Genomic DNA, 14,530 nt, shown 5'->3' on the forward strand with positions numbered 1-14,530 from the left:
ACTTACTGCTTTTAAATCCAAAATGAAAGAAATTCATTCAGGTTCCCTAAAATGTAAATGTTTTTAAATTAACCAGGTTATGTACCTGACTGAACTGGTCTCTTTGTGTGATCCTCTATCTGTCTCTTCTGTCTGTAACTACAATTAATCATTTTAGCAGACGCTCTTATCCAGACTTATCCAATTATGTGTTCTTATGTTGCTGCCTGTCTTGGCCTGTCTTGAAAAAAAGATTTTTAATCTTAATGGGACCTTCCTGGTTAAATAAAAAATTAAGTAGTATAGGGCTCTGGTGTCTCAAAGCTCACTCATCCTTCCTCCAAGAGCTTCCTTTTCAGCTAAGACCACACCATAAAACCGTCAGGAGTATCTATTTCTAATAGTAATCTACCTCAATAGTAGTTGAACAGCCATCTTTTCTACTATAACCAATCTCCCAACAGTCTAACACTTTTAACCTAAGACCACCTAAAATGATCGCCCTCTACATTCCTGTAAGCGACTCAGCATGTGTTACTAATGAACACAGAAGCCTAAAAACCAAACCACATTAGTTTGACGTAATCCTAAAATTCAATTACACTCTTCATCTGATCCGTGTTGCATATGTCTACTACACTAACCCTAACGGTGCGTTCACACTGCAGCGGAGCGGGCAGAGCGGGGCGTCGGCTTCCAATTCATTTTCAATGAAACCAGGCGTTGACGCTCGCGTAGGGCATTGTGGGAAGGCGAGCGGGGCGTTAAAAGTTGGATTTTCTCAACTTTATGTAAATGAGAAGCGTGAAAACGCTAGCGTTGGCAAATCAGGTTGGTTTCTTGTAACGTAGCAACTGTTGGTCATGGTAAACATTTCTAGGTTTGACAATTTCAAGATGGAAGAGCAACTCATCGTATGTGTGTCTTCATACCCAGTATTGTATGATACGTCAATGTTCGATTACAGAGACTTAAACAAAACAAAAATGATGCCTGGCGTAGGGTTGCTGAGGTTGTCGGCGTCCCTGGTGTGTATTTTGTACTTCAGTTTCATCACATTACGTAATGTTCTTCTGTGCTAGCTGCATAGTCTAGCTAGCTCACCCGGCACACGATTGACATTCAACGCTGAAATGCTGGCTGGCAGCCACTCGCTATCCATACAGTGAATGTCATAATCTAGCGATTGATTTGCAGAGATTTTCGAGTAATAAAATAAAAGGTTACACATGTCAACGTTTATGTCTGATGCATTTTTTTTCTCTAGTCGACTCTCCTGCGCCTTCACTACCCCACCCTTCCCTTCATCCTGCCATCCATGGCCACCAGGCCTCCCCCGGGGCTAGGCTTCCTGCACAGGCTAGGAGCATACAGGCAGGCAGGGTGTCCAGTCAGAGTAGGCTTCTGGAGACCAGAGCAGGTAGAGCAGGCAGGGGCCCACGGCTGGGTCATGTCAGAATCAGAATCAGAATGGGATTTATTCGCCATGAAAGTTTGCACTGACAAGGAATTTGCTTTGGCAGGAAGGTGCATACAATAAACATATGAATCTTAAATTTAAATATGTGGTCTAATACGGTAGGTCAGATGGCTGAGCGGTGAGGGAGTCGGACTAGTAATCAGAAGGTTGGATCGATTCCCCGCTAAGCCAAATGACGTTGTGTCCTTGGGCAAGGCACTTCACCCTACTTGCCTCGGGAGGAATGTCCCTGTACTTACTGTAAGTCGCTCTGGATAAGAGCGTCTGCTAAATGACTAAATGTAAATGTAATATACTAAAACTAGCAGTAAAAAGTGGAATACACTAAAATAGAATAAAAGTGGGCATAAAATAAAACATAAGTTGACAAGTCAGGGAAGGGTGTGTGACGTGATCAACTTTTTTTTGTGACTGATATTTAAGATCTAGACCCCCCGACCTAAGTCCATCCACTTGCTAACTATTAGTCAAATCAACATGGTTTACCAGGCGTTCAATTTGTCGCTCTTGTCGCTCTATCAACAGTTGCTGCATCCCACCCAGCAGCTACCTCCCCATCAGCTGATCCCACATCTTTATTACGGTGGGCCCGTACCCATCAGGGGACCCATGTACCCCCATCAGGGCCCCCCCAGAACGCCTGCTGTCCAGTCTCCGGCTCCTGGGGAGCAGCCGGATGGAGCTGGAGCTTTAGCCAGCAGCAGCCAGAGCAGGCAGGCCCAGCACCACGCCCAGGCCAGCCTGCCCAACCAGGGACCCTGGCACCAAGCCCCTCAGCCCACTGTGTTTGACAAGATCCTGGAGCGCCTTGGCAACATGTTCCCTCATTTCAGCAGGTAATATACTCACAAACACAATAAACTAAAGCTATAAACGTGCAAGAAATATCGAATTATAAGAAGCAATTAAATTCAGTTAAAACAGAGCTGTTATGGCAGCAGATCCATTGTTTATGGCTCTAACAAGAGCCTTTTATGGCGTGGCTGTGCACGTGTCAGTAATGTTGTGTGACTTTGTTCCAGACCGGTTCTGATGAAGTATGTCCAGGACACGCGCACAGCCAATGGAGGGGACCTCAACTTCCTATCCTACCAGGAAGTCATCAACCGAGTGGCTCAGCTCATCCTGGACAAGCAGGAGAGCAGCCGGGTAAGACCTGTTGCAAAGAGTATAGAAGCACGAGGCGAAACTCTGATGCTTTTTTGGTAACTGTCACTAAGTGACGCTTCGGTTGCACGCCGCCGTTGTGGAGTGAATATTCCAACTGGAGTTACTGGACAACAGCACAGATAGTTACATACCAGCTAGTTATAGGTAACACATAATTAGGGTTTCTCCAGTAGGAGGGAACCCTATTGTTGGTGCCCAAGCAGCGAAGCTAGAGTAGCGCCACCAACTGGTCAAAGTTGGACTTGTGTTTACACGTGCACGTGTTTTGAACCGTATAACCGATTTTCAAAAATGAGGTACCATTCCCTGGATCAAGACGAGTTCAACACGCCCTGGCATCAATTTCTGGTTTAATAGATTTTCTGCGATTTCCGTTTTTTTCAAAAACCTTAGAAAGCCTACTCCTACAATTTGTCAAATCTTCTTCAAAATTACCAGAGATGATCTTCAGACCAAGCCTCACAAAAGTTATTGAAAATCATTTTGATCCTCACAACCGTTTATGAAAATCAGCAGCAAAGCAACCAAACAGGAAGTTGGGTCATATCTCAGCAAATCTTTGAGATATCAACACCAAACTTGGTATGTTACAAGGAAGACACTATAACATGTTACCATATGCAAAGGCTACTTCACATTTTCAAAATTGATTGAAATAAAGGAAATCTAATTTATTGCTAATGCTAAAATAATGATTTACACATCCGCCGGGTAAAAACTGATTCAATCACAAGTTCATATGAAGATCCTTGAGAATGTTTAGTACACAAATCTGAGAAAAAGTTGAATGTAAGATGAAAAGTAAATTTATTGTGAATATTTGAAATATGCATGCTTGGCTAATTAATGGGGCTTTTCCCCAAATCCTTTCTCCCTCTGCTTCTCCGCGCGCGTGCTCCACATTCTCACACACACGTGCTTGGTAAGACGCACATACCCAAGCTTTTCTGAAAAGGGTGGGTTGACCACGCCCCCACCCACACTCCTTGGTTTCTAGCATAGGTCCTTGTGGACCTAGGTGTAATTGCATTTCCGATTTTGTATGCAATTGTAAAAAGTTCTAAAAAGCCTAAAACATTGATAATATAGGCCATGGGGAACTACCATACCACAAATGGCCCACCATTGCTTATTAGGTGGTGCTACAGACCACGCCCCAATTGTCAATTTTCAAAGTGATGGCATTTCCACCCCATAATGTCTAAAACTTGCAATACATGCTTATTTATCATGGGAAACCATACAGTGCTGACCCATACAGTCCGCCATGTACGGTGAACATTTAGAAAAACGTACCAATATCTTCTTATGAACCATGACTCCAATTGACTTAAAATTCGGTATGTATGTGTAGGCCACATATGCAGTTATGCTAGTCTGGGACCACAAGAGCTATGGAAATTCATGTCTGTGTCAAGTCAATTTTGAAATGGTTTGCAATGTTGAGGAGAAATCCGCCATTGCTGCCTGTAGCTATATTTTTATATATATTTTTTGTGTTGAAGTTAGCTAGCTATAGTCGGTAGCTGTGTACCTAGCAAGCGTTTGTATCGGTTAAATATCAGCTAATGTTCAACTGTAAAGTATACACCTTTTAAAGGATCCCCTGGTAAATCAGCCTCTGCTGGGTAGAAAGGGATATAAAAAATAAAATAAAAATCAGTTAATACCAACACTTAGTGGCAAAATCCATTGTTATGACTACAAAATTATTTTTGATAAAGTATACATTTAGCTAGCTTGCAAATAGTGAGGATAGCCTACCAAAGTTGAGTTAGCCAATGTCGATGCTAGCTAACATTAGTTTGCTAGCTGTAGGCTATATAACATTTGACTGGGTCTTGCAGCGCTGCTTGATGGACTGAAATTATTATGAAATGTTATGTTCTACTCGCCATTTGCCTACTTAAGCAAGTCACAGTATTTCCCACCCCTGATAGTGTAACTGAGATGACACAGTAAATAATTCCTCTTTCAAGTAGACTAATAAGCCCCATTGAAGTGTTAAATTAGCTGCACGGTCTCTGATCTTGGGATGAAGCCACTTTTTTTGTTTTGCTAATGCAGAATTCGGTCAAATAAAATCGGTTAAGTAGACATAACGAGTGGCACATAACGTGAAGTAACATGGCATTGTATTGGGTGTGCTTTGCCTTCGGCAAGGGTGCAACCTTTGTTCTCTCACATATACAGTATATTATTATAATCTTTATTATTTTCCCACCCCTAAGGATCACTCAATATTCGGACTACATAGACAACGTAGATGTCAAAGGTTTTGTCTTGCTAGCATTTTTATTTACGTTCCGTTCTATTGTATTTTATATTGTAAATTGTCAACTTATATTTTATTTTATGGCAACTTTTATTTTATTGTATATTTTATTTTAATTTTATTCCACTTAGTATTGCTAGTTATCCTTAGTCCTTATTGCTATGTGTCCTTAGTATAGTTAGACCACATATTTAAATTTAAGATTCCTATACGTTTATTGTATGCACCTTCCTGCCAAAGCAAAACTTTCATGGCGAATAAATCCCTTTCTGAGTTCTGATTTCAGATTTTTCTGATTGCAGAGTTTAGGAAGTTATGACGTTTTTGTGGCAAAAAGTGTCTACTGTTAATGAAGGGTACTCTGCTAGCCTACGTCACTATGTCAGCACACGTAAAAACCAGAAAGAGGGAAATGTTATGACGATATGACTATTGTGAAGACAGCCAGGTGGTGAGATTTTAATGTAGGTTGCTGTAAAAACGTTGATTTGTTTCCTACGCGAGATCCCCGTCAGCCTCCATGGACGATTGCGGCAGCTGTTGTCGATCTGCGTCTGATGAGTATTTTCTTAATTTCGTACCAGGGTCAATTCTACATCATAAGGGAGAGCAGTGTTTTAAAGATATGGCAAATTGCGAAGAAAGCCAGCTGGTCAGCATATTTTTGTGATTTGTGTAAAACTTGGGATTTGAGTGAGAACGCGTCTTGTTTTGACGTTAGCCTCAGAGTCAGACTCGGCTCGCCCACTGGCAGTGTAGTAGTAGGCTACTGTCTTCAATGCCACAGCTATGGCTAAACTTTTATTTCAAAAGAAACGTTCTCATTTCTGGCGCTTTCAAACGATCATTGAAGTGTGGCTAGCAACAGCAGCTAGCTTGCCTTTAGCAAACTGCTTTTGAATTAGCCATGTCTCCCTAAATTAATATCAAACTTATTTACGTTTTGGGGGGCTTATTTTCAGTTAGCAGACGGTACTGTTTGAATCGCAATTCCATCTGAAATACTGCCAGTGACAACGTTGTTACAGTAGCTTGTTTCAAAAGGGGTTCGCTTGTTTCAAACAGTGTTCTTAATGAATTATGCAATATGAATAGGCTAAATGCTTGAAAATATCACTAAAAAGGAAAACTGACCCACCTGCAACCGACGCAAGCAAGCACACCCTACAATTTCCCCAGAAATTGTACCCTCTCTAGTTTTGTTTTTGAGTTTTAACTTGTTCAGTGGGGCAAGTACATTTCTCTTCCAGACTTGCCCTACCTACCAAAAAATCCACTTGTTCCGGACAAGCCTTAACTCTCTGGAGTCTGGAGCTATTTTGGCCGTTTTTGAGTACCTTTGATTTGGCCTTGATATACTACATAAAGAAATGTTTATCATACCAATGTTTGGTATCTTTTTTCAGCACAATCTCATCTACAAGACCTGTTAAATTAAGTTTTTCACTTTGGCATACTTTTCAACATACTGGACCCAAACAGACACAAAAACACAAGCTGCGTGTGGGAAAAATATGGTTTTTTGACTATAATACACACACATGCTCAACCAAGCATTTCAAAAGTTTGAAATTGAAGCACAAGTTGTATATGTGAACATAAAAAGGTAAAGTTTAGATATAATCAAGCTATTTACAAAGAGAGCAGGTCTATTATGGAGCTAGAAAGCTGACAAAAGTATCTGAATTTGAATGTGAAAGATCTGAATTATTTGTATGTCGAATTTCATTAAACTCAAATATTTTACTGTTGAATATATAATATCTGAATTATTTGTATGCCGAATTTAACAAAACTGAATTATTTTGATGCAGAAATAAAAATGTCTAAAAATCAGATTCTTGAAATTCAGATTCTTGAAATTCAGATTCTTGAAATTCAGATTGCGCGAATTCAGATTCTTGAAATTCAGATTACTGAAATTCAGATTTGTTAAATTCAGATTGCGGAAATTCAGATTTTGTCTGAACTAGGCCAAAGGTGAAACAGCTTGCCTTCACAGGGAAAAGTAGACGATTTCAGAACGACCGAATCTAGACATTCTCTGACCAAATTTTACCACAGAACAAAAGCTAAGAGTTGCTCGTTGGAGGAAGAGTATGGAGCAAGTGCTTATGAAACTTGTAAAAACTTGTGTCTTCTCCTCTGCCAAAATCGGCAGTTACTGTTACCAAGTGAGTGGACAGTCGGAGGGCGGCGGAGACGGATGGAAGACGCGGAACAACTGGCAAAGCTATAGCTTATATATTTATGTTCCGTTGTTCTCTTTTTCTGTGTTGTTCTTTTAAGAGCTTGATGGTATCAACATCCAGCCTGATATAAAATCGTGAACTTCAATTGTGTCTCTTAATTATATACCCACACAGAAAATCCAGTTTGAATCAAGTCACGCTAGCAAGCTACTGTATTGCTAATAGCCAATTTTGGATGGTCAAGCATATTTTTCATTGTCTCTTTATTCCTATCAAAGTCAATGTTCAGCCTATAGGCTATGTTCATTTCCTATGTGACATTTCAGATCGGTTATGGATAATGAAATATTTGCTGTCTGAGAGATCGAACATAGTATTTAACAGCATAGATATAAGGAGTTATCTATGGTTAACAGGATATCTGTAGTGCGGCCGGGTGTGATTTGATTCATCGTCCACACATCGTCTGGAAGTCAGTTCGATCAAATGCCAACGATCTCCATACTAGATCTTGCCGACTTATCTTCTACACATCGGGACGTATGTGTGCTATCCCAGATACGTATGTGTGATCTGGGTCTTCCCTCAACTAGCAACTCAGTTTGTTCTGAGTAGGGGTGTCACGATACCAAAAATTCAGTAGTCGGTGCCAATACCATTAAAATAACACGATTCTCGATGCCAATTTCGATACCATGGTAAAAAAAAAAAGAGGATTGTCTAAGATTCCATGTAGGCTACTTGAACCATGAACTTCTTTAAAATATTTGACAAATAGCAAAATGTCCTACAAAGACATACAAAACATGTGCAATAGAGCATAGCACAACATAATAAAGTGCAATTAAGCCATTCAGCTTACAAGATGAACATGACATGAGTTTACCTTCTAAGCTATGGGCTAACGTTAAAACTACAGCTAACCTAAACTATGTACATAAGCCATTGTAACACACGTGCCCACCATCTCAAACATCATGTAACGTGTATTTTAGTATGACAGATTAAACAAACAGAAAAAGAGCATTCTTTGGATGTATTCAGAATTTCGCCGCGACTTCAACGAACATTGATTTATTTTGTATGATGCCAGATGTTAGGATCGGTGCTGCGCCTCTTCTGGAACTGAATCAGAACTTGCCTTGAATTCTTTAAACAAATCCAGATGACGATCTTTCAGGTGCTTAGCTAAATTGGAAGTATTCCCCCCTGGTCTGAAGACTGCGGTAGCATTTTTTGCATAATGGCTTCTGTGGATTAATTATAACGCCACAGTCATCTGCCTCAAACGCAAACTACTTTTTTTTGCCTTTCTTGTCAACAAGTCGAAGCGGGGCGATCGCTAAAGCAGCAGTTGTTATCTTGTTTTTCTTAATGTAAACGTCGACTGGAACACTCCTGAAGGCGCAGCACCGATGCTAACATCTGGCATTGGCGCTCACGGTACTTACGGTGCTTCAAAAAAATGGGCATCGTCGGTGTTTTGTTATTTTAGCATCGGAAGGTACCGTAAGTATCGGTTCTCGTGACATCCCTAGTTCTGAGGTAAAGTTTGGTCGTTCTGAAATCGTCTACTTTTCCCTGTGAAGGCAAGCTGTTTCACCTTTGGCCTAGTTCAGACAAAATCTAAATCTGAATTTCAGCAATCTGAATTTCAAGAATCTGAATTTCAAGAATCTGAATTTCAAGAATCTGAATTCCTGCAATCTGAATTTTAGAAATTTGTATTTTTGGATCAAAATAATTCAGTTTTATTAAATTCGGCATACAAATAATTCAGATATTATATATTCAACAGCAAAATATTTCAGTTTTATGAAATTCGACACACAAATCTTTCAGATCTTTCATATTCAAATTCAGATACTTTTGTCAGCTTTCTAGCTCCATAGTCTATCCATATGCACTGTTATTCATTCATATTTGTCAATAATAACTGTACAAAATATGAAAAAAATTAAACATATTTTTGGGGTTGAACTACCTTTTTTTCGCCACTAGATGTCAGACTTGGCTCATTTATAACTTTCTCATTGACCTCTCTGGCAATGGCTCTTTATTCTCTGTATGTCAATAATTTTTTTTTAAAGATTCAAAAATCAAGATGTTCTGAGGCATTTGTACTACAGTGAGGTAGAATAGAATAATATAATAAGATAAATGAAAGCAATAAAAAAAATTCACACCTCTTGTTGTAAACAAAAAAATCTTGGTCGTCTATTTATATATTTTGCTCTTCGGTTGAAATAACAAGTTGACGGCATGTTAGACAGCGTGTCCGCCTCATTTCCCCCTCAAATAAGTCCAAATGTATAACTAAACTACTCAAAATCGCCCCAAAATTACTAAATACTTCGAAAACTAGTCATAATAAACCTAATTCGTTTTTTCGTAGACGTCTCTTTGTCCTCTCGCTTTCTCCTGCATCCTAAAGTTATGAGTCAGCAGAATCCACCGTTTTTCTCCGTTTCATTTTTGGACAAAAAACGAGAAAAATATTCAAATAAATGCACCGAGCGCATAAAAGAGCCAATTCTTTGACGCACTTTTTTCATGAAATTGAAATGATCATATCTTAAGTTTTACTTGGCGGATTTACAAAAATCAAACACTCAAACGTAGCCTCAGGTCTGCACATCCGCATGAAATCGACGGCAGCCCTCTGCTTCACTTGGTTTTCATGCTGCGCGGTCCTAAAGCCGACCTGCGCTTGATCGCGCCGGCGTGATCACCGATTCGGAAGATGTCGAGCCCTGTACATGGCTAGACTCTTGATACAGATCAGAATTAGTGGTGGGCATAGATTATTTTTTAAAATCTAGATTAATCTCACTGTTATCTTTAGGGCTGTCCCCACTTGGTCGACTAGTCGATTTTCTGGTCGATATACTCTTGGTCGACTAAGATTGTTTTAGTCGAGCTGCCATATGCCCGTGTGATTACTGATTCCCGCTTGTGTCATCATTGCTGAATCAACGAAATGTTCAACTGAAATTGTAGATTATATTATTTAAAACAAATAAACCAACTCAAAAAATATATACATTTAAAAGAAAAGGTGTTACTGTTTTCCCTTTTGTTATTCGGCGCTTTGTTTTGGTATTTTGCACACGGCACGAGCACAATTGGCATTCATAGTTCGTCGTCGAAAATAATGTAGCCTACCATCTGAAAAACGTAAGTTGGTCTAGCCCTACTTCACTCATGCTAACGCGCTGGGTTGAAAAAGGAATATGCCTATTATAAGAATCACATCCAAATCGAATGACATTATCTTCTAGACAAAGTCTTGTTATTAGTAGGCTATTAGCGGCTGAATCTGCAATGTCCAGCAGCCATTGAGTCAGATTGAGAAAATGTTTGTACGTTTTATATTTAAAAATTTACCTTTTCAAAGTTCGATTAGTCGATTTTCAGACGTTTTAGTCGAGTTTTGGCCGACCAAAGAAAATCTTAATCGGGGACAGCCCTAGTAATCTTGGCATTAATCTAAATTAAAATGGCTCATTTGAATTCCGCCGAAGGCATTCACAGTTTGTGTGCTACCCAAATAATGACTAAAATTAAGTCTTTGAGAACGGGTTTCTCAAGCCAGGTGGCGCATTAGACCAGCGGCTCATCTCCTGTTTCCAAAATGCATCACAAACTGCTTGAGAAAGCTGTTCTACTATGATAATTGGTGATGAAAATAAATTATGTTCAATAACATGAACTTGTGTTTATTAACTGTTTATTAGATTAGTTAGCTCGGCTGATAGAGCTGTGCTGACGGGCTTGCCTCGGTTGCACTTAAACATAGTAGTTTGACGACGAGTCTTCCCCTGCGCTACATCAGTGCTTGGCCCGGCATCTTCCGCATTAGGTGGTATTTGAGACTGGAAAAACTCCTACAGTAAACTAATTCCGCACAGCACAAGGTGCAAACAACCTTAGTCTTGTCGAGGTTTCCATTGGGAAGCTTCTTAAAACTACATTTTCCCTGAAGCAAACCAGGCAGCTTCATAGCTGCATCCATGTTAGCACGTCACGTTTGATGTGATAATTTCATTCACAGGGCATACACACGGGTTCGAAGACTCGTTCTCGCCCCCTAATTCAGTACCCAATTCTGTTAGGTATACATCCGCGCTAAAATATCAAGGTGAAAGTCATCACAGCTTGCGTAGTATAGACCCAGCTCCCAACTTTGAGAATAAATTAACGGCAACAACAACAAAATATCGCCCGACAAGAGTTTCAAGTTAACGCAGCACGTTAACGCCGATAACGGCCCACCACTAATCATAATCCATCATTTCTTGGACACCCAAAATCAGCGGATCTCACAGCCAAATCAGCACAATAGAAAATGCTCTTTAAAGAATTTCAAAAACAAACTTTTTCTGGAAAAAAAGAAACTGTTATAAGGGATTTGATGATCACTAGTCTAGTGATTCAGTTATATCAACACGTTATTCAGTGTTGTCGTCATTCATTTTTTTTTTTATATATATATATAAAGCAGCTGATATTGCCAAAAGCGACAGCAAACTAGTGGACTGCCGAGTCGCTTTCACTCCAAAATGGCGGAAACGTAGCGCTGCTACTGGGCACTGGTGTTGCAATGGAGCGTGACATCTGCGCCGGAGATATGTCTGCCGCAGCTCAGTGTCCTCTACACCTTTTCCATCTTTATAAAGTTATTAATGTATTAACAACGTGTCAAGCGCTAATCACGTACGACAGAGAGGCTTTACTGAATATCAGGCTGAATTTACAAATTACAAATGCATCTTGGGACTTTCACGCCGTTTGTTACCAGAGTTGTTTACCTGGCTGTTTACCCTGGATACCCGTGAAAAGACGCCGCCGGAGGAAAAGGGGGAGACGAGCCAGGACCCTGGTGAAATTAAGGAAACGACAGCATGACCTGTATGAAATCATCGATCGGCAGGAAACTGTACACCCAGAGGCTGCATTCATTGTGGCAGGCGACTTCAACAAAGCCAACCTCAGGAAAGTTTTACTGAAGTACCACCAACACGTTAACTTTCCAACTCGAGGTGAAAACATCCTGGATCACGCCTACAAAACCCGCCCCCGCCCTGCCTTCGTAAAATCGGATCATTCCTCTGTTCTCCTACTACCATGCTATAGGCAGAAGCTGAAACGTGAAAAGCCTGTGATTCGCTCAATACAGAGCTGGACAGAGCAGTCAGATGAGGCACTACGTGACTGTTTTCAAACAACAGACTGGGAAATGTTTCGGGATGCCTCTGTTAACATTTATGAACACACTCTGTTTATACCAATGTATTCCCATACAAAAATAGGATAAAGAGCGGGAGGGAATTAAATTTGTTGGTTCTGAATACAGGGTTTGTGCATACAATTATTTACAATGTTACTGGAAAAATTACTTGTGCTAGTTAGCTTTCAGAAATTTTAATTATTACAATTATTATTCCAGCCGGCAAGACCGGTTACCTAGAGTGCGGGTGGCATTTCATCTTTCACTCGGCCCGAAAAAAGTGTAGAAAAAAATAACCTATTGTGTGCAGTAGATAAGATCATGTCAGATCTTTAAAGCGTATCGGATTTTTCGGACACTTTGTCATGACGTTATACGAATTACAACTGTGACTTTAGAGAACTACAGCACTGCATTAATCTGTCTGACACACCCCCGAGCGTGGTGCACTGTGGGAAGGCGAGCGATGGCAAGCGATTCGCGTCACTGCCGTGTGAACGCCCTGTTAGGGTTTAGGGGGGACATTGGGATTGGGCCTTAGTATCATAATTCTGTGCACAAATTTGTGAAAAACTGATACATTTAAGTTAAATATAATACTTTATGTAATATAATTACATAAAGCCTTTTTTTCGCTCAAATTCATGCTAAATTTTTTTTGCTTGTGCAAGCTCACATTACTTGTTGAGGTCTCTATTTACACTTACATCAAAAAGATACTAGGACCTAGGTTTGGGCTAAGCCCCTAATGTTAACAACATCTGTCTCCGCCCCTGCCCACCACCACAAATAGAATCAGATTCTGTGGGAAACACTGCACACACTCACTCACACACACACTCTGTAACTGGTCATCTGACTCATCCATCAAATTGAAATGTCGTCCCTTCCTTTTTTTTGTATGTTTGGATACGTACACACACTGCATTCGGCTTAGCCTCCTGTGTTTTACTAACCCCTCTGCCCAGGATGTGAGTGGTGATGGTGGCAACCTCCTCGGGGGGCAGGCCCTGGGTGTGACGACCCTGAGCTCAGCTTCCCCCGCGCCAGCCCCCTCCGCAGACACCCCTCCCCCCGTCTGGAAGAGCCTGGGCTCACACGGACATCAGCAGTCCAAGGCGGTGGGTAGACGCTGGGCACAGCCTGTCAGGCATCGTTAATACGTCAACGTTGATTTGTGTTACATCCATTCTTCATCCCTTTCTTTAACAAGAAACAATTTGATGTGTTTAGGCAGCAGGACACCTATCCCCATTTAATAAATTATTTTCTCAATTATGGAATAGTGCCTTAAATTAAGAATTTTCCAACAGGAGACTGAAATATGGATTTTTAACTCCTTGTTGAAGAGGATTGTTTGTATTGATTGATGTGTGTTGGTGTTTGCTGTATAGCTGAACATGGAGGACCCGTGTATCATATGTCACGATGACATGACCCAGGAGAACATGTGTGTGCTGGAGTGCAGACACAGCTTCCACAGACATGTAAGACTGGATCTCAGGCCTGTTCGGAGGCTCTGCCTCAACACAAACATACATTAAATCACCTCAAGCAAGACGCCTGTCACGCTCGTGTCTGAGCTGAGGGTCTGTCCTCACTCTTCTCATGGTTCATGTTCTGTCCCTCCAGTGTATCAAGTCTTGGCTGAAGGAGCAGAGCACCTGCCCCACCTGCAGAGAGCATGCCCTCCTGCCTGAAGACTTCCCAAGTCTTCCTGGCAGGCTACGCAGAGGCCACACTCCCTTCTCCTGAACCAGTCGCTCTGCCTCTGCCCTCCAAGCTCTCCAATACTGGAACTAATCGAGAAAATCCTTATTCTCAACATTCTGTTCACTGGAGTCCCTTCTAACAACCAGTACTTTTTTTCATATTTTTTTTTACTCATGCTTGTTGCACATAAACAAATTTGGACCAAAGGCATTGTTTATTATCCTTTCATCAAGATTTGTTCCCACTTTCAAAGTCTTAATTCTATTATGCTAAAGGTAATAAAGTTTGACTAGTTACTTTGTACTAAGTTTTGGGTATTTGAGAAAATGCTACCAGACTAAAGTAAGCTTTTAGAAAATTAATGTTTCAGGCTGGCTTTTTTTTTTTTTCTCATTGTAATCTGTTTTATATTCACATTCAAATTCATTTTTAATTAAAAACTTAATTGTGTATGATTCAACTTTTGTGAAGTTCACCAGAGCCGTAGACTA

General features: G+C 40.5%; 1 protein-coding gene across 4 annotated transcripts in view; it reads left to right on the forward strand.

Moving 5' to 3' along the window:
* The window catches only part of ttc3 (tetratricopeptide repeat domain 3), an 82,765-nt gene extending 68,276 nt beyond the window's left edge, over window positions 1-14,489 (forward strand). For 3 of the 4 annotated variants that reach the window (XM_047017119.1, XM_047017122.1, XM_047017121.1), the window contains exons 42-44: window positions 1,985-2,295; window positions 2,482-2,608; window positions 11,898-13,288. In XM_047017119.1, coding sequence (XP_046873075.1) covers window positions 1,985-2,295; window positions 2,482-2,608; window positions 11,898-12,413 — 954 coding nt within the window. In that variant the 3' untranslated portion in view covers window positions 12,414-13,288. The other variant, XM_047017123.1, reaches the window with a different exon arrangement.
* The last annotated feature ends 41 nt before the right edge of the window (window positions 14,490-14,530 follow it).

This window comes from Hypomesus transpacificus, unplaced genomic scaffold (assembly GCF_021917145.1).
Source record: "Hypomesus transpacificus isolate Combined female unplaced genomic scaffold, fHypTra1 scaffold_48, whole genome shotgun sequence".
Classification (NCBI taxonomy): domain Eukaryota; kingdom Metazoa; phylum Chordata; class Actinopteri; order Osmeriformes; family Osmeridae; genus Hypomesus; species Hypomesus transpacificus.